The sequence below is a fragment of the Amblyraja radiata genome, chromosome 2, assembly GCF_010909765.2.
Source record: "Amblyraja radiata isolate CabotCenter1 chromosome 2, sAmbRad1.1.pri, whole genome shotgun sequence".
Taxonomy (NCBI): domain Eukaryota; kingdom Metazoa; phylum Chordata; class Chondrichthyes; order Rajiformes; family Rajidae; genus Amblyraja; species Amblyraja radiata.
In genome coordinates, this window is record NC_045957.1 from 106,929,502 (window position 1) to 106,955,742 (window position 26,241).

The following is a 26,241-nucleotide window of genomic DNA, read 5'->3' on the forward strand; positions in this document are numbered from 1 at the left end:
GAGTCTTTTGCCCAGAGTAGGGGAATCGAGGACATAGGTTCAAGGTGAAGGAGGAAAGATTTAATAGGAATCAGAGGAGTAACTTTTTCACACAGAGGTGTATGGAACAAGCTGCCAGAGGAGGTAGTTGAGGCTGGGACTATCTCATTGTTTAAGAAACAGTTGGACAGGTACATGAATAGGACAGGTTTGGAGGCTTATGGACCAAGCGCAGGCAAGTGAGATTTGGGGTAGCTGGGACATTGTTGGCCAGTGTGGGCGAGTTGTGCCGAAGGGCCTGTTTCCACACTGCATTACTCTACGACTCTATGAGAGGGTCCTATCCATCAGTTAGTTGAAGAGATGCCATATGAATGACAAGATCAGGGAGGCAGGATCGTGAATATGGTAGTGAATTTAATATGGGAGAAGGAAGAACAGGCAGGAAATGAACTCCACATGGTTAATTAGGATGAACGTTGATACCACTGAAGATTAGTTTGGTATGGAAGCTGAGGGAGGAAAGCTATGAAGATAGCCGTGAGAATCTATATTTCCAACGTGTTTATTAGTCAGAAGTAATTTATTATATTTGAGTTCAAATAATGTATATTTATTATTATGTGACCAAATCATTGTTTAATGTTTCAGTCACAAATGGCCATTTTCTATCCAATCCAATCATTATTTTTAATCACTGCTTTTTGGAATTTGTTAATAATTGCTAAATCGTCTGATGATTTTGTAACATGAACTTCATTGCATTATGCAATTAACTAAAGATAACCATGTAAAAAAGGGTAGCAGTGTTTGAAGGAGGAAACTAACATTTTAAAAACCAGCGTCATTGCTTCCAAATGCAATTCATCTGGTCATGACTATTGAGCTTTTGAAATCTGCGCATTCATTTGCAATGTATTTTAGTGTTGAAGAGCTGTAATCAGCAGTAATTGTAACAATGTCTGGATCATGTATGCTTTGCACCTACTTTTACAAAGGGTCGTTCAGTTTCCAACAGTTGCAGTGATTTTATTTTTGCAGGCACAGTTTTCAAAGCTTGGAGCAGCTCTCAGCAGAGATCAGTCTTTCTTCAACATCATTAGATCCATTGCACCCACAGAAAGAGGGTGAGGGAAGACATGAAAACTCAAAAAGTGATGGTAACATTTTTACATTTAAAAGCGATGTGCGGACACATGATCAATGTTGTGTGCTGCATTCTGTGCAGTAGTTGTATGGGTATGAGTCTGCTAGCATTCTGTGCAGTAGTTGTATGGGTATGAGTCTGCTAGCATTCAGTTTGTACAGGATGTCATCTGTTCAAAATTTTGTTCCTGAGGAGCAAATATTGGATTAAGTGAAACATGAACTGAAACATAAGTAGTTAGCCTTGTTGATTTATTGGGACTATTGTATGACGATCCCATCACATTCTCTTGATATTTCTTCCCCATTATTTGCAATTGGTGTCAACATGGATGGTATTACCCAGAGCATCAATGTTGGGTTGACAGATATTGGAAAGACCTAAGCACCTCCGCCACAAACTTTGTTTGGATCAGTTCCGATATTTGAAGTTCCGCCACATCTAGTTATGAATGGTGATGGACAATTAAACAACTCCCGGAAGAAGGAGGCTCCACAAGAGTCTCCATTCTCAACGATGGGAATCCAGCATGCCAGAGCAAAACAAAACAGAAAACTCTGCCTACAGCGCCAGAGACCCGGGTTCGATCCTGATTACGGGTGCTTGTCTGTATGGAGTTTGTACGTTCTCCCCGTGACCTGTGGGGTTTTTCTCCGAGATCTTGGTTTTCTCCCACATCCCAGACATACAGGTTTGTAGGTTAATTGGCTTGGTATAAATGCAAAAATTGTCCCTAATGTGTGTAGGGCAGTGTTAATGAGCGGGGATCGGTGCAGACTGGGGATTGAAGGGGCGGTTTCCACGCAGTATCTCTAAATTAAACATTCCAGCAATAGTATTGAAGACTTGTGCTCCTGAAGTTGGCAGACGCTGTTCCAGTATAGCCACAATGCTGGTATCTATGTAACAATATGGAAATTGTTCAGACATAACCCATCCAAAAGAGGCAGAAAAACTCCAAACCAAACAATTGCCATCCCTTCAGAGTACACTCGGGCAAGGTGACGGAAGGGTTAATGAAACCTATCAAGCGGCACTTGCATACTAACCTGCTCATAGAATCTCAGTTTGTGTTCTGGCAAAATCTGCTCCTGATCTCATTACGGCCTTAGTTTAAATAAGGACAAAAGAGCTGAACATTTGAGGTGAAGGGAAAGTAATTGCTGTTGATATCAAGGCAGCATTTGATCGAATATGGCATCAAGGAACTCTGGCTAAACTGGAGTCAATGGAAACTCTGGGGGTGGGAAAGAGGGAATCCTCTGCTGGTTGGAACCTAGCACAAAAGGAGATGGTTGAGGTGGTTGGAGATCAATCATCTCAGCAACAGGAAATCTCTGCAAGTTTCTCAAAGTAATGTCCTGGGCCCTACCATCTTCATATGCTTCATTAATGATCCTCTTCAAATTGTAAGATCAGAAGCAGGGATGTTTGCTGATAATTGCACGATGTTGAGCACTATTTGGATAATGAGGCACTCTACAAACAAATGCAGCAAGACCTGAACAGATAGGTGGCAAGTAACATTCATATCAAACAAGTGCCAGGCAATTATGATATCTAACTAGAGAAAATTCACCAACACCCCCTGACGTTATTGTATTACTATCACTGAATTCCCCCGCTATCAATATCCTGGGAGTTACCATTGACCAGAAACTGCACTGGAATAGCCATGTTTCCAAGAGCAGGTCAAAGGCTAGTAATCCTGCAGTGAAAAACTCACCTACAAACCTCCCAAAGCTTGTCCAGCATCGACAAGGTTCAGGTCAGGACTGTGATGGTGTCACAGTGACACAGCGGTAGAGTTGCTGCCTTACAGCAAAATGTGGCGCCAGAGACCCGGGTTTGATCCCGACTACGGGTGCTGTCTGTATGGAGTTTGTACGTTCTCCCCGTGAGTTTTCTCCAAGATCTTCGGTTTCCTCCCACACTCCAAAGACGTACAGGTTTGTAGTTTAATTGGCTTGATAAAAATGTTAAATTGTCCAAGTTGACGATATGCAGAGTACTGCCCTGCCGACTACAAAATTCAGAAGGTTCAGAAGGTGATGAGATATTCTCCATTTGTCTGGGTGAGTGGAGCCTGATCAACTGTCAGGAAGCTCAATGCTCTACAGGACATAGCAGCCCAATTGACAGGGTGTCCCATCCATAACCTTTCACTCACTCAATCACCAATGCAATGTTGACCCTGTTCCTCTTCCCATAAAAGTGGCGGCTGAGTTTTTCCAGCATTTGTGGATTATTAAAATTTTCATCTCCTGTGCTGTATTTGTTCTCTGGTTGAGATTTAGTTATGATTTATCTATTTTATGTGAATAAAATGGTTTAATTTCCTTCAGGATGTGCTTGAATTTTACGTTATTGTAAAAGATCTTTCTTGTAGGGAAGGAGGACACGCCCTCGTTACTTGGACTCTGTGGATCCCTGACCTCCATGACAAGCTACAAATCTCTTACAAGCTTGAAATCCAGTGAATGTCTTGCAAGTCCAAATGCAGAGATTAACAGCCCGGGGCTCACTCCATTTTAGGAATGGCATCATCTAAGACCGAGTGAACCTGGTATCTTGGTATGCACTAAAATGACATTGCAATCATTCAACGAATCCTGATAACTTGAGACTTTACTAATCGGTTCAACAAGATTTGTAGAAAAATCAACTAAAATGCATTGCTGCTCTGTTTTGTGATAACGTAACCATCTCCAAATGATTATGGCCATTTCATGCAGTACTTTTACTTGAATGCGTTTGCTTTGGGAATTGTTTCAGGCATACAAAATGTCAAATCTACTGGTTGTCTTGTTTATTTTCCCAAACTGCCTGCTTCAAGCTGTCTTTACTTCTGTAAAAGTGTTACTTGTCCACTGCTTATGTCATTTTTCAAAAGGCCCAAACAACTGGTTTATGTACTTTTGGATTGAAGAGGATGTTCAAATGTCAAATTAATTTCTTTACTTAAAATATTGTTACTTTTACTGGAAACGTTTAAGTGCAATTATTCTGTTTTTGTTCTTAATTAAGTTTGCAGATTTCTGGGTATATTTCATTTGATGATGCACTTTAATTTTAAATAATTTCCATCTAGCTGCTTGCATTCTAACTGCTTGGATCAAAGCCATTTTCCACAGATGCAAGTGCAGATGATGTCTAATTGTTGGAACTTGATTAAATTGAAATTAGATATCTTTGACATTACTCCAGGGCTGAATGTATCAATGTTAATTTAAAAGTTTTAGATGCCTACTTCAAAAGAAAGTAAATGGCAGCAAACATATTTGATGGTATTCGTTTTTTTTAATGTAGCGGTCAGATGATGGTGTGTTCACATTGTGACAGGATCTGTCCATTTATTCACATTGGGGAAATCAGTACTGGTTTCCCCAATCAATCTTGCACTGGTTCTAATGCCATATTTCATATTGTAATTATCTAATTTCAGTGTAACAACATCAGACACATGCCGTTTCTGACACATTTCCTTGCACCATAGACAGAAAAAGAACCTGAATTTGGCTACCCCATTAATGGCAATGTTCTGCAGCAAATCGAAGCAAATCACCAATTAAACACATTAGGAATTGGCAGGTAGAATTTGTTTTGATCCATTTAAACATACAGTATAGCAAAAAGAACATTGTCATAAATGAAAGGTACACTGTTGAAATTAAAATTGTGTACCCCAGCTTATTTGTTACCTGTAACCAGGAATTATCCTCAGATTTTCAATTTTAAAGTGAAAGTTCCACTGCAGTCTTTAACCCCATTGCATTTGCAATAATGTCAATGTATTTGACCTTCTGACATGTATGTTCACTGTCGATGTTTTATTCTACATGGCTTAAAATCACAATCATTCCTCACTTTTACTTTGAACTGTTTACACACAAGACTAATCACTGAAGCTTATGGTGAACATGATCCTTTTGCTTATTTTTAAAATTGGCACTCTATTTTTAATGTTTACATTTCAATACAATCTCTGTTTATCAGTAGGCATTTTATTCTGTACTGAACTAGTATTAAACTAGTATTAAGCTGCTGGTAATGTGTACATAGTGCATGATAAGTTTTTCTTTTAGCACCAATGTGCATTCACATATTTACTTTGTTCAGTCTTATCTAAATGAGGAAAAGGCAATGCCAAAATTATATTCTTAATTTTTGGCTTGATAAGTTATGTGAGTCTTAACAACTGCATGTGTAATAAAAGTGAACAAAAATCTGCTGTTTGGTCTTTCCATAGAAGTTGATGACTCTTCTGACTTCAAGTGTAACGTGAAAATTATTCATCCTTGATTTCATCATCTTGAAATATGAACTAATTGGCCTAGGCTTGGAAATAAACAGTAAATGAATTACATTTATTGTTTATTGGAGCTGCCCATGAACATTTGTGGGCTATTTAGCCAGGTGGTGGTGAATATGTGGAATTTATTGCCACAGATTGCTGTGGAGGCCCTCTTTGGGTATTTTTAACGTGGAAATTGACAGATACTTGATTAGTAACGGTGTCAAAGGTTACGGGGGGAAAGCAGCAGAATGAGGTTGAGAGGGAACGATAGATCAGCCATGATTGAATGGCAGAGTAGACTTGATGCATCGAATGGCCTAATTTTGATCCTATGAACATGAACAAAGAGAGGGAGGACAAACATAGAAAATAGGTGCAGGAGTAGGCCATTCGGCCCTTCGAGCCTGCACCGCCATTCAATATGATCATGGCTGATCATCCAACTCAGTATCCTGTACCTGCCTTCTTCTCTCCATACCCCCTGAACCCTTTAGCCACAAGGGCCACATCTAACGCCCTCTTAAATATAGCCAATGAACTGGCCTCAACTACCTTCTGTGGCAGAGAATTCCAGAGATTCACCACTCTCTGTGTGAAAAATGTTTTCCCCATCTCAGTCCTAAAAGATTTCCACCTTATCCTTAAACTGTGACCCCTTGTTCTGGACTTCCCCAACACCGGGAACAATCTTCCTGCATCTAGCCTGTCCAACCCCTTAAGAATTTTGTAAGCTTCTATAAGATCCCCCCTCAATCTTCTAAATTCTAGCGAGTACAAGCCGAGTCTATCCAGTCTTTCTTCATATGAAAGTCCGGACATCCCAGGAATCAGTCTGGTGAACCTTCTCTGTACTACCTATATGGCAAGAATGTCCTTCCTCAGATTAGGAGACCAAAACTGTACGCAATATTCCAGGTGTGGTCTCACCAAGACCCTGTACAACTGCAGTAGAATCTCCCTGCTCCTATACTCAAATCCTTTTGCTATGAATGCTAACATACCATTCGCTTTCTTCACTGCCTGCTGCACCTGCATGCCTACTTTCAATGACTGGTGTACCATGACACCCAGGTCTCGTTGCATCTCCCCTTTTCCTAATCGGCCACCATTCAGATAATACTCTACTTTCCTGTTTTTGCCACCAGTGGATAACCTCACATTTATCCACATTATACTGCATCTGCCATGAATTTGCCCACTCACCCATCCTATCCAAGTCGCCTTGCAGCCTCCTAGCATCCTCCTCACAGCTAACACTGCCCCCCAGCTTTGTGTCATCCGCAAACTTGGAGATGTTGCATTCAATTCCATCGTCCAAATCATTAATATATATTATAAATAGCTGGGGTCCTAGCACTGAGCCTTGCGGTACCCGACTAGTCACTGCCTGCCATTCTGAAAAGGACCCGTTTACTCCTACTCTTTGCTTCCTGTCTGCCAGCCAGTTCTCTATCCACATCAATACTGAACCCCCAAAGATGGAGTAAGATACAGAACTGATGGGCAACTGGAAACCCAGGGTCGCTCTTGCAAAAGGAAAATGGATATTTTACAATGTAATTAGTCACTCTATCCTTGGCTCCTCCAAATAGAGACGACATTGCACGTTAGTAAGTTTGCAGATAATGCTAAGTTTGGTGGTATAATGGACGGTGAAGAAGGCCATCCAAGATTACAATAGAAGTTTGATCAACCAGGTTAATGAGCCGAAGAATAGCAGACAAGAGTTTAATTCAGACATATGTGAGGTGTTGCACTTTAGCAAGACTAAGCAGGGCAGGACTTTCATAGTGAATAGTAAGACCCTGGGGTGTTTTGTGGACGGAGAGACCTAGAGGTGCAGATATACAGATCCATGAAGATGGTGTTTGGCACACTTGCCTTAATCAGACCATGTACTGAGTGCAGGAGTTGGAATGTCATGTTACAGCTGCACAATATATTGGTACGTTCATATTTAGAATACTGTAATGCAGTTCTGCTACAGAACCCTGCTATAAGAAGGATATAATTAAACTGGAAAGGATTAGACAATAGGTGCAGGAGTAGGTCATTTAGCCCTTCGAGCCAGTACCGCCATTCAATGTGATCATGGCTGATCATCCACAATCAGTACCCTGTTCCTGCCTTCGCCCCATATCCCCTAACTCTGCTATCTTTAAGAGCCCTATCTAGCTCTCTCTTGAAAGTATCCTGAGAACCGGCCTCCATCGCCCTCTGAGACAGAGAATTCCACAGACTCACAACTCTGTGTGAAAAAGTGTTTCCTCATCTCAGTTCTAAATGGCTTACCCCTTATTCTTGAACTGTGGCCCCTGGTTCTGGACTCCCCCAACATATAAGGATGTTGCCAGGTTTGAATTATAAAGAAACATTGGCTAGGCTGGGTCTTTTTTTTACCCCCCGTAGCTTAAGAGGCTGAGAAGTGACCTTATGGAGATATATAAAATCTTTAGTGTCAAAAAATGAACAGACTCTAAAGATAGGCGAGTCTAAAACTAGGGGATAGGTTTACAGTAAGAGGGGAAAGATTTACAAGGAACCCAAGGGGCTTTTTTTCCCCCATAGAGCAGATGATAGGTATATGGAACTGCCAGAGGAAGTGGTAAAGATGGGTATAATCGAGACATTTAAAAGACATTTGTATAAGTAAATGGAGAGGAAAGTTTTGAAGGGACATCGGCAAGATGTGGAAATGTGTGTGTAAAGTACCGTTAACACTGAGTCATAGAACTTCATAATGTACTTTAATAAGAATACATACAGAGACCATAACAACCGGTGCTGTAGGCTCAAGGTCGTAGCACAAAACTGAAAGTATAATTGCTTACATTCCACAGGAAGGCATGGTGGAAACCCGACATGGATTAGAGATCGGGTCCTAAATAGCAAAACCAGATGTGGATCAAATCAGCAATAGTGATTGATCTACATCCTCCTTCTTAGGCTTTTGCCCATGGGTTAAATACAAAGCATGCAAAGACATAATATATAAGGATATAAAGTTAACTATCATCTACAGCGAAGCAGCGGAGGATGCAGTATGAGCAATGTCAGTTGTAGTTAGAGTCCACGATCTGCCTCTAGCCAAAGTCTGTATCTTATCACAGGCTTGCAGACCCGTCCTACATGTGTTTGGTACAGCCCCATAGCAATACTCTTTACAAGTGATGCCGCCATAGGAACAACCTTCACAGGGAGTTTCTTAGCAGGCGATGACTCAATCAGCACAGGTTTCACAGCGGACTTCGTCACGGGCCTCACGGGAGATTTTACCATCAGCACATTGCCGGTTTTTTCTCAGGTGTCGAGACAGAGTCCTAATCCCAGGACTGCTCACGGTCTGTTGTCACATGTCCATCGTTTAAACAATCGTATCCATGCTCTGTCCATAGCACATCACCTGGGTCATGCGTACAATTGTATCGAACTTGCTGCGATGGCACCGGCTCGATCACCGGTAGAATATGTTTTTGGGTACGTCTGTAGAGACCTCCATCCGATTGAATCAAATAGAACCTCTTTGACAGTGCCCATCCAGTCATATCCTTTTTGGGGATGTAGTTGGACAGGCTGACCCTCCATCAACGGTTGGAGTGGGCAACTGGAGGCGTGGGTTCATATCCCACTTCTGACACCATGTGTAAAGTACCGTTAACACAGAGTCATAGAACTTCATAATACGCACTTTAACAAGAATACATACAGAGACCATAACGACAGGTACTGTAGGGTCAAAGTCATAGCTCAAAACGGAAAGTGTGATTGCTTACATTCCACAAGATGGGGGAAACCGACATGGATTAGGGATCGGGTCCTAATTAGCAAAACCAGACATGGATCAAATCAGCAATAGTGATTGATCTACAAAGTGCAGTCAGCAAGGCTAGGCAACTTGGTCAGCATGGCCAAGTGTACCGAAGGGGCTGTTTCTGTGCTATTTAGCCCAATGACTATACAATTGAATCATTGCTTCGCTCAGGAATAGCAATAAGTGGTAAAAGTAAGCTGCTACATCTCCAGTTGTGTTCATAATGGTAGGGCGAAAAATCCATTTCAATTAAATGCATTAAATAAAATGAAACTTTATGGTTTTAGCTGATTTATATAATTTTTATGGTTTTGAATGATTAATTTTTATAAATACCGTGACAATTTTCAGCTTGCAAATGCGAGGATATGATTTTATTAGTTTTCAGGAGGACTTCAGGGAACAGAGCATCTCCTGTCCGCTACTCAAGGCTCTGCTATCACTCAGACATTGCTACTGAAAAGGAAGTGGTTCAGGCTAGTCAGAAAGGGCTGCGCTAAGTTCAGCAGGGCACCGGCCTATACCGGCTGAGTTTTTCCAGTAATTTCTCACACTATTGGACAGTATAGCACAAGAACAGCGCTTCGGTCCACCATGTGTGAGCTGACCATGATACCAATTTAAACCGGTCCTATCAGGCTACACATAGTGCACATCCCTCCATCCTCTGACTGCTTATATGCCTGTCTAAATGTGCCTGAAATGGGACTATTGTATCTGCTTCTACCACATACTATGACAGTGCGTTCCAGGCATGTACCACTCTGTGACCTCTCTCACCATAAATTTATGCTCTCTAGGGTTTGACATTTCCATCCTGGGAAAGACTGTCTACCTTATCTATGCCACATTTTAAAATACTTTATCTTTTAAGTTCCTGGAAACCATCATCTTCAAGGACCTTAAATGGGGGGCCACCATCGACTCCACAGTCAAAAAGGCATAACAGAGGATGTGCTTCGTGCGGCAGCTGAGGAAGCACAATCTGCCACAGGCAATGATGGTCCAATTCTACATGGCCATTGTAGAGTCTGTCCTCACTTTCTCCATCATGGTCTAATTTGGCTCGGCCACCAAGTACGACATCCGGAGGCTGCAGCGAATCGTCCGATCAGCTGAGAAGGTTATTGGCTGCAACCCTTCCTCAATTGACGAACTGTACACTGCAAGGGCCAGGAAGCGAGCGGGTAAGATAATCTCTGACCCCTCTCACCCTGGCTACAAACTCTTTGAAACACTTCCCTCTGGAAGGCGACTCCGGACTGTCAAAGCTGCCAGGCATAAAAACAGCTTTTTTTCCCCACAAGTAGTAGCTCTACTCAATAACCAAAAATCTGTAGCCTTCTTTTGCTATGGTATTTTATTTAATTCACATGTTTAATCAATAATGTTTTATAATAATAATAATAATAATACATTTTATTTATGGGCGCCTTTCAAGAGTCTCAAGGACACCTTACAAAAATTTAGCAGGTAGAGGAAAAACATGTAAGGGGAATGAAATAAATAGTAGAGACATGACTAGTACACAAAGTAAAGACAGAATACAGTTCAAAACACAATATGAGGCAATTAATGCACAGATGAAGAGGGAGGGGGACGTGGGGCTAAGGATAGGCAGAGGTGAAGAGATGGGTCTTGAGGCGGGACTGGAAGATGGTGAGGGACACGGAATTGCGGATCAGTTGGGGGAGGGAGTTCCAGAGCCTGGGAGCTGCCCTGGAGAAGGCTCTGTCCCCAAAACTGTGGAGGTTGGACTTGTGGATGGAGAGGAGACCGGCTGATGTGGATCTGAGGGACCGTGAGGGTTGGTAGGGGGAGAGGAGGTCAGTGAGATATGGGGGGGGCCAGATGGTGGAGGGCTTTGTAGGTGAGGATCAGGATTTTGTAGGTGATCCAGTGGGAGATGGGAAGCCAGTGAAGTTGTTTGAGGACTGGAGTGATGTGATGCCAGGATTTGGTGTGGGTGATGAGTCGGGCGGCTGCGTTCTGGACCAGTTGGAGTCGGTTGATGTAGGTGGAGCTGATGCCAAGGAGAAGTGAGTTGCAATAGTCCAGTCGGGAGGAGATGAAGGCATGGATGAGTCTTTCAGCAACGGGAGGTGTGAGAGAGGGTCTGAGTTTGGCGATGTTGCGGAGATGAAAGAAGGAGGTTTTAATGACATGGCGGATGTGAGGCTCAAGGGAGAGGGTGGAATCAAAGATCACGCCAAGGTTGCGGGCCTTGGGAGATGGGGAGACAGTGGTGCCGTCGATGGTGAGAGGGGTTATTGATTTTGCTGAGTGTGGCTTTGGAGCCTATGAGGAGGAATTCTGTCTTATCGCTGTTGAGTTTGAGGAAGTTATGTTGCATCCAGGTTTTTATAGCTGACAAACAGGAGTTGATATGGGAGAGTGGGGGGGGGGTTGTGGGGGGATTTGGTGCCGAGGTAGATCTGGGTGTCATCGGCGTAACAGTGGAAGTCCAGGTTGAAGTGGCGGAGTATCTGACCAAGGGGGAGGATGTAGATGATGAAGAGGAGGGGGCCGAGTACGGAGCCTTGGGGAACGCCTTGAGTGACTGTGGCTGTAGCAGAGGTGTGGTTGTGGAGAGAGATGAAGTGGGATCTGTTGGAAAGGTAGGAACGGAGCCAGCTGAGTGCAGAGCCTTCAATGCCGAGGTCTTTGAGTCTGGTGAGCAGGATGTTGTGGTTCACTGTATCGAAGGCTGCGCTCAGGTCGAGGAGGATGAGGATGTTGAGGGAACCAGTGTCAGCAGAGGTGAGGAGGTCGTTGAGGACTTTGAGGAGAGCAGTTTCTGTGCTATGGAGGGGGCGAAAGCCAGATTGGAGGGGTTCAAGTAGGTTATACGCAAGGAGGTGGGAATGAAGTTGCGACGCAACGATACGCTCCAGGGTTTTTGAAAGAAAGGGGAGGTTTGAGATTGGGCGATAGTTAATGAGAGGAGGGATCAAGACCAGGTTTCTTTAAGATTGGTGTGACAGCAGCAGTTTTGAAAGCGGAGGGGACAATTCCTTGGGACAATGAGGAGTTGAAGAGATTAGTGAGGTAGGGGCAGAGAACGGGGAGGCAGGACTTCAGCAGGGGAGTGGGGAGAGGGTTGAGGGAGCAGGTAGTGGGTTTGGAAGAGCTGATGAGTGATTCATGTGTGATTCATAATTGTCACTGTATGTCATGTTGTCACTTGCGGGCGGAGCACCAAGGCAAATTCCTTGTATGTGAATAGTTGGCCAATAAACTTATTCATTCATTCATTCAAGTCGCCTCTCAGCCACCAACACAACAAAAACAATTCAAGTTTGTCCAACTGCTCTTTATGGGTAATGTTCTCTAATGCAGGTGACATCCTGGTGAATCACTATTGTATCTTCTCCAATACCTCCACATCTTTTCTGATATACGGTGATCAAAGCTACACACCAATACTCTAATTGTGGCCTAACAAAGTTTTATACAGCTACAACTTAACTTGCCATTTTCAATATTCAATGCTGCGATCGATAAAAATGTGCCATACAAATTATTTACCATCTATCTGTGTGTGTTGCAACTTTAAGTGAGCTTTGGACTTGCATCCCAAGATCTCTCTTTAGCATATGTGTAAGTGTCCTGCCATTTAATTTAACACTTTCCTCTAACATTTGACATTACGGTATACAACACCTCAGCCTTGTGCAGATTCAACTCTATCTGCCATTTTTCTACCCACATTGCCAACCTTTGTTTTAATTTCTGATTTCTAGCCCTGTACTTTTTTGTACATTATTATAATTTTGTGATCATTGTTCACTGACTTGTGTACATCCTGTTTACATCTCAACCAGGCAGCAGATTTGATTTAGAAAAAACACAAATCAATCGGGGCTTATGTAAAAGTGACTTTGTTTGACTATATGGAAAATCAAAACTGGCAAATGGTTTCAGATAAAATACTTCCATTCCACACCTCAATAGCTTAATAAAATCAGTTTATTAAGTGTGCACTGCTTGTTTATTTGACATCTAAAGGAGAGAAAAAATCCCACAAACAGAATTTCACAAATTTAAGCTTTACTCAACCCTATTTTCAGGAAATAATCTTCATTGCAATAAATTGAGTGTTCAGATAAACAATCACAACAAATCCGACCAGCCCATTTCATGTTTATTAACTGCACTGGTCTTTCAGTTTGCTGTCATTTTTGTGTAAAATAAAATATAACATTACTATGCATATGGTTAATTAGGACTTCAAAATAATTAACTAAAATACTTTTCAGATTATTTAGCAGTTTATTTTATTTCTAAATATTGGCATTGCGCTTTCAATTTCTACAGCTGCTTTAAACATTAATTATGATGGGATGCAACTTCAGCATTCAATTTATTCCCTTTTTAGGACTGAAGATTTGTTGGTACAATCTACTATATTCGCAATACTAAACAAGTAAATTTTACTCTTGAACTAATTTCCATCTCATCTTTCATGTTATTATATCCAGACTTGGTAAAACACTGACTTTTGAGGCTCAAATTTCAGCAAGTCTAAGCACTTGTACTCACAACTGAACTTGTAAATTCATCTCTGATAATATACGTCCATTTACAAGAAGTTTGTTTTTCCAAGGCTTCACCTCTAATGGTCTTGGTCACATGAGGATATTTGTTCACAGGTTTGGCAAGTAATGAGTCACCATGTTTAGTTTCTTCCACGGCTCAACCTGTATGCATTTTCTCAGATGATGTCTGACTTGGAGCCTTTTTTCTTTCCCGCTCTTTGTTCATTTTACGAAAAAAGGATTTTCCATATTCATAGGAACTGATCATTATCGCACAAGCTGGTGCTACCTTCATTAATCGAGGCAACAAACCTAGGGGTTAAGGCAGTACAAAATTTAGATTAGAAATGTATTCCTGCTTGTTCATTATTTTATGCATACCTTAAAACAATGAATCTGCTTGCAACTGCAGCAGCAACTAAATCACTTTAGTATGTTCTAATCTAAAATTCACATTTACAAATCTGCATAATAAAACACTTAAAGGTATTATTGATGATTGGAAAATATTAAGAGAAACTAGTTCAATTGATTTTTTTTCAGTTGATGCAGGTTTGATTTAGGATTAGATTAGGATGTTGTTTTAGGATTGTGCTAATAAGGAAGGAGACTTTTTTCTGCATGTTTCATTGACATAATGTCAGCCAAGTGCTGAGGCACGTTAAATTGTTGATATATAAAAGACACATCGCCGTAGTTCTTTATTATATAGTATGAAAGTTTATAGATGCAATGCAAGTCTCAATCTAACTCATGGCCCAGATTATGGTATTAACATGTACCAATTGAAGAGGCTGTTGCAGGTTCCACCCTGGACCAAGTGTATATTTTATTTAGTTGCAGAAACTCCCCCAGCAAATGTTAGGTTCTGAGAAGAAATAATAATGAGGGTTGAATGCATTTACTTATGTGCACCATAAACTTACAACATAAAATAAGGTTGGGGAACTGCACCAAATGCAGGTGCAATGAACCAGGTGGGATAAAATGCCTTTGGCAATGACAGGGAAACAAAGGGAAGGAACATGTTCTCAGAATAAGAGTAACAAAAAGTAATGAATTCAAAATATTCCTGCATGCATGAAATTCAGAAAAGATGGAGATGGAAGAAAGAGGGCCAGTGGCAGTTTTGATTAAGGAAAGACAGTGTTCTGCATGGTCAGAATGGGTCGTTGGAAAAACAAAATTCAGTTACAATTCTGGGGTTATTTTGCAGGCTGCCAGCTAGTCAAAGATATTGAGGAACAGATTTGCAGGTAGTGCCAATGCAAATACCACAACAGATGATTGGCAATAAAGTAATATTGGAAATCCACATAACGGGAAGAAGTGGGTGTGGGGAGATTTAAAATAAAAAGTTATTAGTTTAGTCGTTTCTGGACCAACAAGGAAGGCAATATTGGTGCACTTGATTGTTGGAAATGAGTCAAGCCAAGAGAAGCAAATATCAGTGAAGAATCTAGGAAAGTGCGTTTATATTATAAGATTTAAAATGATTGTGGATAAAAATTCTGCTCACTTCGAGTTAAAAAAAAATCAAAATCTTTTTAATTTAGTTTTCAGGACATAACAAAGTGCAAAGTTGTCTATTTGTTACAGACAGAGTGTACGAAAAGAATAAATAAAAAACAACTTATGCTAACATATAACAAGACAACAACAATAAAAGAAAAATGAGATACCAAAAATAACCCCTCCCCAGTCACTGCCAGTGAGCATATGCAAATATCAGCCTGTCACCACAATAATCCACGATAAATGAATGGGTAGACTGTTAAACTGTTAAACTGTGCTTGATGATCAAGCATTTATAAAGTCTGGAATGCATTTCAAAAAGGTCCCTTCAAGTTTTTAAACAAAAACAAGATTCAGTTGGAGAAATGACCATTTCAACGCGATAAGAAGAGACCTGCACCTGGCAAGATGTAATCAAACCTTAGCAGACAATGCTGTTACTCTCCAGTGGATTACCTTTAATGAGGACATTTAGTTGCTGGCTAGGTACATTTACATGAGGGAGAAGAATGAGGAAATAAAAACCAGAGCTCCACCAATAGCCATAGAGCAAGTAAACAGAAATAAAACAAAAATAATGCAAGTGGTATACATCAGGGCTGCCAACTCTCACGCATTGAGCGTGAGACTCACACATTTCATGAAATTCTCATGCACTCACGCTGATGACAGAAGTTCTCGCGCTCAAAAAAATGTCACTTCCACACTCACCAATGAGAATAGTTTTCTGTTGGCGGGTTTCCAGTGAAGAACGACAATTTGATTGGCTTAATCCCATCGCACACTATTTATAATGGCAATGTAGACAAAAATGCTGGAGAAACTCAGCGGGTGAGGCAGCATCTATGTCCGAGTTTGACCCTTCTTCAGACGCAAGCATTTCTGCAGCATTTTTATCTACCGCTCCAGATGCTGCCTCACCTGCATTCACATTCCCGTGCAGATCGTGTGATAGGTGAGACACGGCGGTGGTCCCAGCACCGTCCCCCGAGGCACCGCTCACACCTCCCACCCTCACCTCCGGTGGCCGCTCTGTCCACACCCCATGGAGTTTTAACTCTGGCCCGGAGCCAGGAGCGGACCAGGTGAGTGGGGGCGTCGGTGCCACCTCCGGAGCCGCGGGGATGAATCTCGGGCTAAGGCTCCGCTCCGATGCCCGACCCCTGGGTCACTGTCTCTCAACTCTCCCGGACCCCAGCTGGACACAGACCGCCTGGGCTGGCCCGTATTCCCAGGGGGGGGGGGGGGGGGAAGAGGGAAATGCTCCCCGGACATCACCAAGTCTCCGCTCCGGTGTTGTCGTCGCTTCACTGACACACACAATCTCACACACAACCTAACACGCACCCTTACACACACAAGGTTTAAAGGGATATGGGCAAAATGCAGATAGATCTGCATGGACAAGTTGGGATGAAGGGCCTGTTTCCATGCTGTACGTCTATGACACATTGTAGATAGGGTGCAATTGCTCTGGAGAGGATCTAGGGGCGATTTGTGAACATATTGGTAGGGCTGGATATTTTTTTTCACTTTGAAGAAAGATTTGATAACTGGGATTGTATTCTCTGCAGGAACAGAGGTGAAGAAAATACTTAGTTGATGTGAATAATATAATGAGAATAGGACCTGTTTCGCTTAACAACGAGTGTAGGAAGGAACTACAGATGGTGGTTTAAACTGAAGATAGACACAAAAAGCTGGAATAACTCGGCAGAACAGGCAGCATCTCTGGAGAGAAAGAACAGGTGATGTTTCGGGTCGAGACCTTCAGACTGAAGAGGTTGTAAACCAGCCATAAAACACAATGACTGGAGATGTGTGTTATCCAACTAAGGGCAGAAATCAGAATCATGTGTTCATCTTTATTGACGTGACACCATAATAAATATTACAGACAAAATAATATAACGGGGTGGCACGGTGGCGCAGCCTTACAGCACCACAGACCCAGATTTGATCCTGACTACGGGTGCTGTCTGTACAGTATTTGTACATTCTCCCTATGACCACATGGGTTTTCTCCGGATATTCCGGTTTCTCCCACATCCAAAATAAGTGCAGGTTTGTAGGTTAATTGGCTTCTGTAAATTGTCCCTGGCGTGTAGGATTGAACTGGTGTATGGTACATTGCTGGCCAGTGTGGTCTTGATGGGTATATATATATATTTATATATATATATAATTTTATTGAATCATATACGGTTGAATATGTGGCATTATTTGTGGCAACACCCTTCCATACCCTCCCCCCCTCTGTCGCTACGCTCCCTCGTAATTTCTCACTCTCAACTCTCACCAAATGTTGGCAGCCCTGTATACATTGGAGTGAAAACAAAAGCGAAAACACAGTTGATTACATAAAGTTCAGAGGGCATGTCAAAAATTAAAGAAAAGTGGCACTGATGGTATAAGGAAAGACCGGGAACAAATATAAAAGGAAATCCAAAGATATTCCATGGGGATTGTAAAACAGACAGTAGCCCTGATCAGAGGAGTTTGCAATGCCATCTGGTATATGTATTTAAAACTAGATACATCACAGAAAACGGTGATTCTCCTGTACATCGGCGAGACCACTCGCAAGCTTGGCGATTGTTTCGCTGAACACCTCTGCTCAGTCTGCCTTAACCTACCTGATCTCCCGGTTGCTCAGCACTTTAACTCCCCCTCCCATTCACTATCTGACCTTTCTGTCCTGGGCCTCCTCCATTGTCAGAGTGAGGCCCAGCGCAAATTGGAGGAACAGCACCTTATATTTCACTTGGGTAGCTTTCACCCCAGCGATATGAACATTGACTTCTCTAACTTCAAATAGCCCTTGCTTCCTCTCTCTCCATCCCCTCCCAGTTCTCCCACCTGTCTTATTGTCTCCGACTACATTCTATATCTGTCCCACCCACTCCCCTGACATCAGTCTGAAGAAGGGTCTCGACCCAAAACCTCTCCCATTCCTTCTCTCCAGAGATGCTGCCTGTCCCTCTGAGTTACTCCAGCATTTTGTGTCTACCTTCGATTTAAACCAGCATCTGCAGTTCTTTCCCACACAGAAACCAGTGCTTTTGCCTATTGCATCCACACAAAAACATCAGCTGCTAATGTACACTAACCTAACTGTTGTTCCAACTTTTATTTGTGCTTTCCATAGGTTCTATCATTTATTAGGGATATATTATAGCAGCTTATTAACCTACGCATCCATTTTTGGAATGTGGTAGGAAACTGGAACACTTCGGAAAACCCACGCAAAGTCCACACCGACATGATGCAAAGTGAAGTTTGAATGCAGGTCTCCAGCTGTGAAGCAATGGCTCTACCAGTTGCACCACATATAGCCTCATTCATGCTATAACCATTCTGTGAAACTTATACAGGAGTCCTTTCCAATGAAGATGACAAAATTATAAAATAAATTAAAACAAGAATGAAAATTGAAGTTTCTTTTCTGCACTGTGAAACCACAGGAATTTATCTCCAAGTGGTAAAATGAATTATAAAGGCACACTGTAAGTTGATATTGTCAAGAATCTGGTGGAAAGCAAGTGGAATTTTAAAATGGTTTTACTTACCAACAAATAAACCTCTAAATCCTGATTGTCTAACAATTCTCTCCATTATTATCCATGTAGAGGACAATTTCTTTGGTGACCCTAGAAAATAGTCACAGGACATGTTGATTGTCAATTAAGTCAAGAGTGTTTTATTGTCATATGTACTTAAATGGAATAACAAAATTCTTACTTGCAGCAACATAACAGACTTGTAAACACAATACTTAATAGATAATATAATAAACAAAAATAAAGAGTTCAATATATAATAATATAGTGGAAAAAAACTAAACAAGACCTCAAGGCCTTAGTGCCTCCAACAAAGGCAATTCATAGTTCGGAGTTTAGTCGAAGTTTGTAGTGTTCAATAGCATGATGGATATTGGAAAAAGCTGTTCCTGACGTTAGTTTTCAGACTCTCATACCTTATTTCCAAAGGCAGGAGTGAAACGAGATGGTGGTCAGGGTGGTATGGGTCCTTGATGATGCTGGCTGACTATGAGACAGCGCCACATATAGATCCCATTGGTGGTGAGGTCAGTATCTGTGATGGACTGGGCAGTGTTCATCACTTTTTATACAGTACAATCAGTTATTAATGCTATAAGATACATATATGTCCCCCCCATAGTAAGAAAATCAATAGATTCCAGCTATGTGATAGTAACATGAGAATATTGCAAGCCATGGTAGCAACAGAAGTGTAGTCGCAGAGTACAAAATTGAAGCTATTAGCAATAAGTATATTTGCATGATACAATTGAGAGCATGCCTCCAAGTTATATAATTTCAAACCGCCCTAGTTAATTTGGGCCTGTAGTCGAGAATTGAATGTAAATGCAAGTGTCATCTCTCCAATAAGAAACAAAACAAAATATTTCTCATTGCTCTTGTAATTCAGATTTCAACAACTTTTCTTGGCAAACATTTTCCGGATCATATCACCAAAATAATTACCAAGACCTACTGATTAAGATAGGCGAGGGGTGAAAACCAGGGAATTATAAAACAGTTACCCCAAGTTCTATAGTTGGAAAAATAAAACCTAGAAATGATGTCTCAACCACTTCTGGCGCATTAAACCTTTGTTATGAAGGGTAGGTAAAACACTTAGAAATATGCACTAAATCAGGTTCAATATTAAGGAAGTAAAAAACTCCCACTGATACTATATTGTTTTTACAAATACCCTTCAAATCTGCTTCTCCAATTTATGACGACTATCGGATTTACATGGATACAGCCCCAAAGTGATAATTTCCGTCCTGTTTTCAAGTTCTACCCATTGAGCCTCAGTTGTGAATGGCTTGATTGTACTCATGTATAATATGATCTGATTTAATTGGATAGCACACAAACAAAAGCTTTTCACTGTATCTTGATACACATGCCCGACCCGTCTGCTAATCTTGCTCTCTTTGACTACTTTGTATTTGCCTCCAACTTTTCATCTGCCTCCTTTCTGCTCCGGGACCTCTCTCCCCATGTTGTCCTGTTTAAACCCTCCCATTTAAATAAAAATGCAGGCTATAAGAAGAATTATGCCAAAAGTATCATCTGCACAACTTCGCAGGCACAGGGTCTTCTGGTGCTTGATCTTTTAATTCTTTCACGCAAAGTAAATGAAACTAGAAATCGATCGCGAAACAGGGTGAAGAGCTTCTACATAGTGACTCAATTCTCAATTTTCTGGGATAGCTTTTTCAAAGATACAGGGAGAATGGGATGAATGAGGGCCTCCTCTGCTACATCATCCATGATTGATATGTCAAGACTGCCCCAAAGTCTGCTTTGGCATATAGTGTAATGAGCATTTATAACATTTGTTGAACATTAATCACTACAATTTTAAATACAATTCTAAAAAATACATACTCATTGCATCCAGCTCTCCAATTTCAATTTGTCTGCGAGTTTTCACAACATCAAATGGCAAAGTCAATACAGCTGCAATCTGAAAGTAATGGCACAACAAAATTGCACTTTAGTGTTTTTATTCACCTCAAACAATATTTAAATTATTTTACGGAGAAAACCCAAGAAAAATCTTTATTTATCCAAATATATATTATTCTCATTTACTGATGGTAAATGGTGTTGAGCCATTTTTCCCCCAATGGTCTAATTCCTTTTGTACATAATCATATACTATGAGAAAATGCACTCAGATTCAAGAAGGGTCTCAACCCGAAATGTCGCCTATTCCTTCTCTCCATAGATGGTGCCTCACCCACTGAGTTTCTCCTGCATTTTTGTCTACCTCTGCTCAGTTTGCAATAACCATCCTGATCTCCCGGTGGCTCAGCACTTCAACTTCCCCTCCCATTACGAATCCGATCTTTCTGTCCTGTGCCTCCTCCATTGACAGAGTGAGGCCAATCCCAAATTGGAGGAACAGCACCTCATATTTTGCTTGGGTAGTTTACACCCCAGCGGTATGAACATTGACTTCTCCAATTTCAGATAGTCCTTGCTTTCTCCCTCCTTCCCCTCCCCAGCTCTCCCACAAGCCTAATGTCTCCGCCCCTTCCTTGCTATAATACATTTGGTTTCAATGTGCTACCTAGAATCACCCATTTTAGTCAGTAGAATTACTTACAAAACTAGAGTCAAACTTACTGTGCCCGATGATGCTCCTGAGGAAAAACTGATCAGCAATGTGGGTTCGCTGACATTGTACTTCTTGCACAACAGCTTCTTCAACAGTTCATAGTTGTACCAGTAAATTGCTGTGAGATAGATAGCTGAATTAAAACCCTGTTGTATAACTCTTACAGTTCCAAGCAAAATGCCTCATTGCAAACCAAGAAATATACAAGTAGGACAATGAGGACCAATTGCCTTTGATTCAGCAGCTAGATTTTCAAAATCCTACTCTATTCAGCTTAATTGTTAAAGACAAACTAAAACGTTCCTGTGTCTTTCTATACATGACTACGAATTGGTTGGTTACACAGATTTATTGGTCTAATCCTCAACTCTCTTAGCTAAAGTGGACATCTCATCATGTAATGAAATTAATGCAGCAGTTTATAGTCAAGAGTTATACAGCACAAACCCCTTCAGTCCACCTCATATGTGTCGGCCAAGTTGTATAATGGAACTAGTCCCGCTTGCCTGCACCTGGCCGATATCCCTCCAAATCTTTCCTATCCAAAAACTTGTCTAATAATGTTTTAGATGTCATAATAGAACCCACCTCTATCATTCTCTGACAGTATGTTCTTTATACACTACCATCTGTGTGAAAACACTGCCTCAGGTCCCTTTTAAATCTTTCCCCTCACCTTAAATCAATGTCCCCTAGTCTTAAGGGCCTATCCCACCAGCATGCGCGGCAAGCGCGATCTAACGTGGTCGCTTGAGCTGTACGGCCTCGCGGGGCCGGTCCCACTTCGATCGCCGGAGCCGTATGGAGTTGTGCGGGGCTGGTCCCGACATCGCGCGGGGCTCCGAAAAACTGACACTGTCCAGAAATTCCGCGCGGCAACGGCCTACCGGCCCGCAGCCGCATTGAGGCCGTACGCAGTGCCTCGACGGGCGTACTCAGCGTCTCGACGCCGTACTCAGCGTCTTGACGGCATACGCCTAGCGGGTGGCGTTGTGCGATGACATCACCGCCCGGCGTGCCGTTGCGTGATGTATTAACCGCCCGACGCCGTGCGACGTCCAAATTCAGTCGGCCCGCGTCCTGCCCAGCTGATTGGCGAGTATGATGTCGGGACCAGCCCCGCACAACTCCAGACGGCTCCGCGGGTCGAAGTGGAACCGGCCCCGCGAGGCCGTACGCCTCAAGCCACCACGTTTGGTCGCACTAGACGCATGCAATCGCATGCTAGTGGGACGGGCCCTTTAAACTCTCCCATCTCTGGTTAAAGAGTGGCTATTCACCTTAGCTATGCCCTTCATGAGTTTATATATCTCTACAAGGTGCTAAGCCAGGGAAAATAGATGCAGCCTGTCTTTGTAACTCTCCAGACCTGGTACCATCCTCGTTATCTCTTTGTTTTTTTTACACCTTTCCAGTTTTAAATGACATCTTAAAACCGATCAACTCCAAACCATTCTAAAGGGGCTGTCCCACTTGGGCGACCTAATCTGCGAGTTTAGAAGAGTGTCTTCGACCTTCAAACTCGCAGCACGGTCGACACGTGGACCTAGGAGGTCCAATGAGGTCGCTGGAACTCTCCTTCATGCTCGAGGGAAGTTCCCGAATACTCGTGGTCTCAGCCAGGTCGCAGAAAATTTATCAGCATGTTGAAATTTGGACGGCGTGGTTCTTTTTTACTCTTAGTGCAGTGGAGTGGGGTCGCTATTTAGTTACAGGCAGTCGAGGGCAGCCATGGGCAATCTCCTTCGCTGACCTGGCATTTTGTTTGACTCATTGGAGTTTTCAGGACCAAGGAAAACTTACCGGTAGGTAAAATGCCCGCTAAACTTTATTTTTATCATATTATCATATCTATATCTATACACTTTTAAAACTGTATGTGTGTGTGTGTCATTTTGCCTTTGAAACGTATTTCTTCGAAAACCAGACGCAAAACCGCGGAGATTATTACACATTTCGCTAGGGATTTACCTTATGAGTTCAGAAATCCACTCCTTGGTTAATTATTTCCCCAGATTTTGAAAAAAATTGTTCACAAAACTCACTTAAAAAAAAAAAAAATCGCCGCTTGCCAGCGGCTGACGTCACAATGCCCACCAATCGAGGCCAAGTACTTGGTCAAGTACTTCTTAAAAGTGTCTCCATGCCTTCTCTCGCCCATCTCCACCCCCTTCTCTCTCCCTCTCTCCCCCCCCCCCCCTCAGCGCTCTCTAAAGGACTTACCGTACACTGTGGCAGTTGTTTACCTTCCTCTCCATCGCGCAGACAGCGCTCCCCCGCTTTCCCTGGCTGTGTGTGTGTGTGTGTGTGTGTGTGTGCGCGCGCGCGCGGTCGATCCGGTCGCGGTTTCAACGCGGACGGTCGATGCAGCTCGAGACTATCCAGGCGAGTGCCCTCGAGCTTGAAGGTCGAAGACACTCTTCTTAACGCGCAGATTAGGTCGCCCAAGTGGGACAGCCCCTTTATGCAATCAGACATTTTCTTATACATTATGAAAAGCATTGTCAGTATCTTATGGTGATACAGATGAATCAATTATAAAGCAATGGAGGCACAAAATAGAGATTGGACGTTTTTGCACCGAAGATAACAAGCAAATGAATGACACTGACTGCAGCAAACACCAGAATGAAAGGACAGAAAAAAGAAAGAATATCAGAGCCCGAGGCAGCTGTCAGGGAAGCTGAAAGCAGTGCATGAATGTGCCTCCAAGCCAAGTTTTGCTTACATGACCACTGATACCATGTGGGAGTAATGCAACAATGTATTAGTGTCTTCATACTGGTTAGAGAAGGCGGTAACAGTGGTTGAATCAAAAGTACAAGACAAAAATCTATTTATATCAACATACACATGGAATGGATTCCCATACCAATAATTAAGGATAAAAGCTTCAACCTATTGAATAAATACTAATGAATTGGGCTTAGTAATCTCATCATGATAGTTAGGTCCAGATGAGGTTGATTCATGTTGAGTATTTTTGCAAACAATATCAGTTTGAGAGGGATGGATTTAGTCAAATAGGTCAAATCCAAGACAACAAATACAGTGTAGACATTTTTTTAAATAGTGAACTTCTTTTTGTTGTTTATTATGTTGTCTATTGAGTACTATGCTTACATATCTGTTGTGCTGCTGCAAGTAAGAATTTAATTGTTCCTTTTCAGGACATAAGGCAATAAAATATACTTGAACTTGTGCCACGTGGTACCACAGACTCAATGCTGATATTTCTTTCACTCAAGCTCTTTCCCTGTTCACATCATTATGTCTTTGGCCATGATAACATTGACTGAGTGGCTATAGCAGAAGATTTCAGCATTCAATTCATAAACTGTCACTAGATTCTAGACCAAAAGGGCACGTACAAGAAAATAGAAAGGTAGAAGAGTAGACTGAAAGTGGAATCTTTGGAAGGGAAGGGAACAGAGAATAGTAAATTAGAAAAAACAAATTGACTTTAGCACATAAGATGCTGAAGAAAGACAGTTTGGGTATGATACCTGGGTCCCGATGATGGGAGGGGAAGAGCAGGCTAAGGAGAAATGCTGAGTGATAGTTCTCATATTTCCAAAAACTTTTTTTCCACAAAGGAACAAATTTATTCTTTTTGAGTTAGCAGGCGGTAACTAGCCAGTACCACTAGGATTGGTGCTCAGATGTTATTTCAAAACATCTGTGGCAATGACTTCCAAATGTTAATGTAAAATTGGAAAGAACAAGGAACACAAAGAGGCTAATAAGGTATCTAATAAATTATACAGACAAGTCATTACAGATTGGATATATTGTGTCAAAGTCTGAAGGTATATAGAGAAGGTGACCTGGAAATTTTGCTATTTAAGTCATCTGGTTTTCCTTGCATGCATAATGGGGCTGTTGGGCATGTTGCAAGAAGAACAAATTATTCAAGACAGATAATCGTGAAATTCCGTGATATCTCTTCAGTGGAATTTATATTGAGAAAGATTACCCATGGGAAGAAGCTGTCATACCGTGTGGATAATCTTCCGCGATTACCCACCCAAGGTTGTCCGGAGAATGAGATTGTTCACACCGGCAAGACACACTCTGAAGGATGTCCCCGGAATTAGATATGTGGTAATTTTTCCCGGAAGAATGAAGGTATCTTATAACAGCACTGAACGCTCATTTACAGATCCCGGAAAAGCTTTAAAGTATGCAGAGGATATCGTTAAGAAAACATCGGGGGGAAGCTGTCGACGAGGAAGAAGATTGAACTTTTTAATTCTTATGATAGTTTTGAACTGGTTAAAATGGCCAAGCTTTCCAGACAATTATAAAGCTTATCTCTCTGGAATGTGTTTTTGGAGAGCCAGGGCCATATTTCACCTTGAACGAAAAGCTCAAAGTTTAACCCCTTGGTACCTGCTTGTATGGTAGTTAACCCTTTGGTACCTGCTTGTACGGTGTTGGTACCTGCTTGTATGGTAGTTAAAGGCGAAGTGGATAGGCCAAACATACTACTCCTCATTTACTTCTAAATCTAGGGGTACGGCTATTCTTATTCGAAAAGGTATTTTAAATTAAAGAATGCTATATCAGATAAAGAGGGAAGATATATTATAGTTTCGGGAGAAATTTATGCAACCCCACTAACTATGATAAATATTTACGCTCCGAATTTTGACAACCCCCAATTTTTTGATAAAATTATTGATATAATATCAGAGTTTAATTACCAAAATGTGATAATAGGGGGGGGGGGGGGGGGGGGGGGGGGACACTTCAACTGTGTTTTAGATTCATATCTAGATAAATCAGCAAA

General features: G+C 41.8%; 2 protein-coding genes across 8 annotated transcripts in view; one reads left to right on the forward strand and one right to left on the reverse strand.

Moving 5' to 3' along the window:
- rundc3b (RUN domain containing 3B) overlaps positions 1-5,352 on the forward strand; it is a 96,142-nt gene extending 90,790 nt beyond the window's left edge. For 2 of the 6 annotated variants that reach the window (XM_033012946.1, XM_033012970.1), the window contains 2 exons: positions 1,021-1,139; positions 3,516-5,352. In XM_033012946.1, coding sequence (XP_032868837.1) covers positions 1,021-1,139; positions 3,516-3,661 — 265 coding nt within the window. In that variant the 3' untranslated portion in view covers positions 3,662-5,352. The remainder of the gene's footprint in view (positions 1-1,020; positions 1,140-3,515) is intronic. The other 4 variants (XM_033012956.1, XM_033012980.1, XM_033012963.1 and 1 more) reach the window with 2 other exon arrangements.
- A 7,833-nt stretch (positions 5,353-13,185) lies between these two features.
- Positions 13,186-26,241, reverse strand: part of slc25a40 (solute carrier family 25 member 40) — a 53,040-nt gene continuing 39,984 nt past the window's right edge. For both annotated transcript variants that reach the window (XM_033012997.1, XM_033012996.1), the window contains 4 exons: positions 21,458-21,567; positions 20,714-20,792; positions 18,857-18,937; positions 13,186-14,084 (listed from right to left, as the gene is read on the reverse strand). In XM_033012997.1, the coding sequence (XP_032868888.1) occupies positions 13,930-14,084; positions 18,857-18,937; positions 20,714-20,792; positions 21,458-21,567 (425 nt within the window). In that variant the 3' untranslated portion in view covers positions 13,186-13,929. The remainder of the gene's footprint in view (positions 14,085-18,856; positions 18,938-20,713; positions 20,793-21,457; positions 21,568-26,241) is intronic.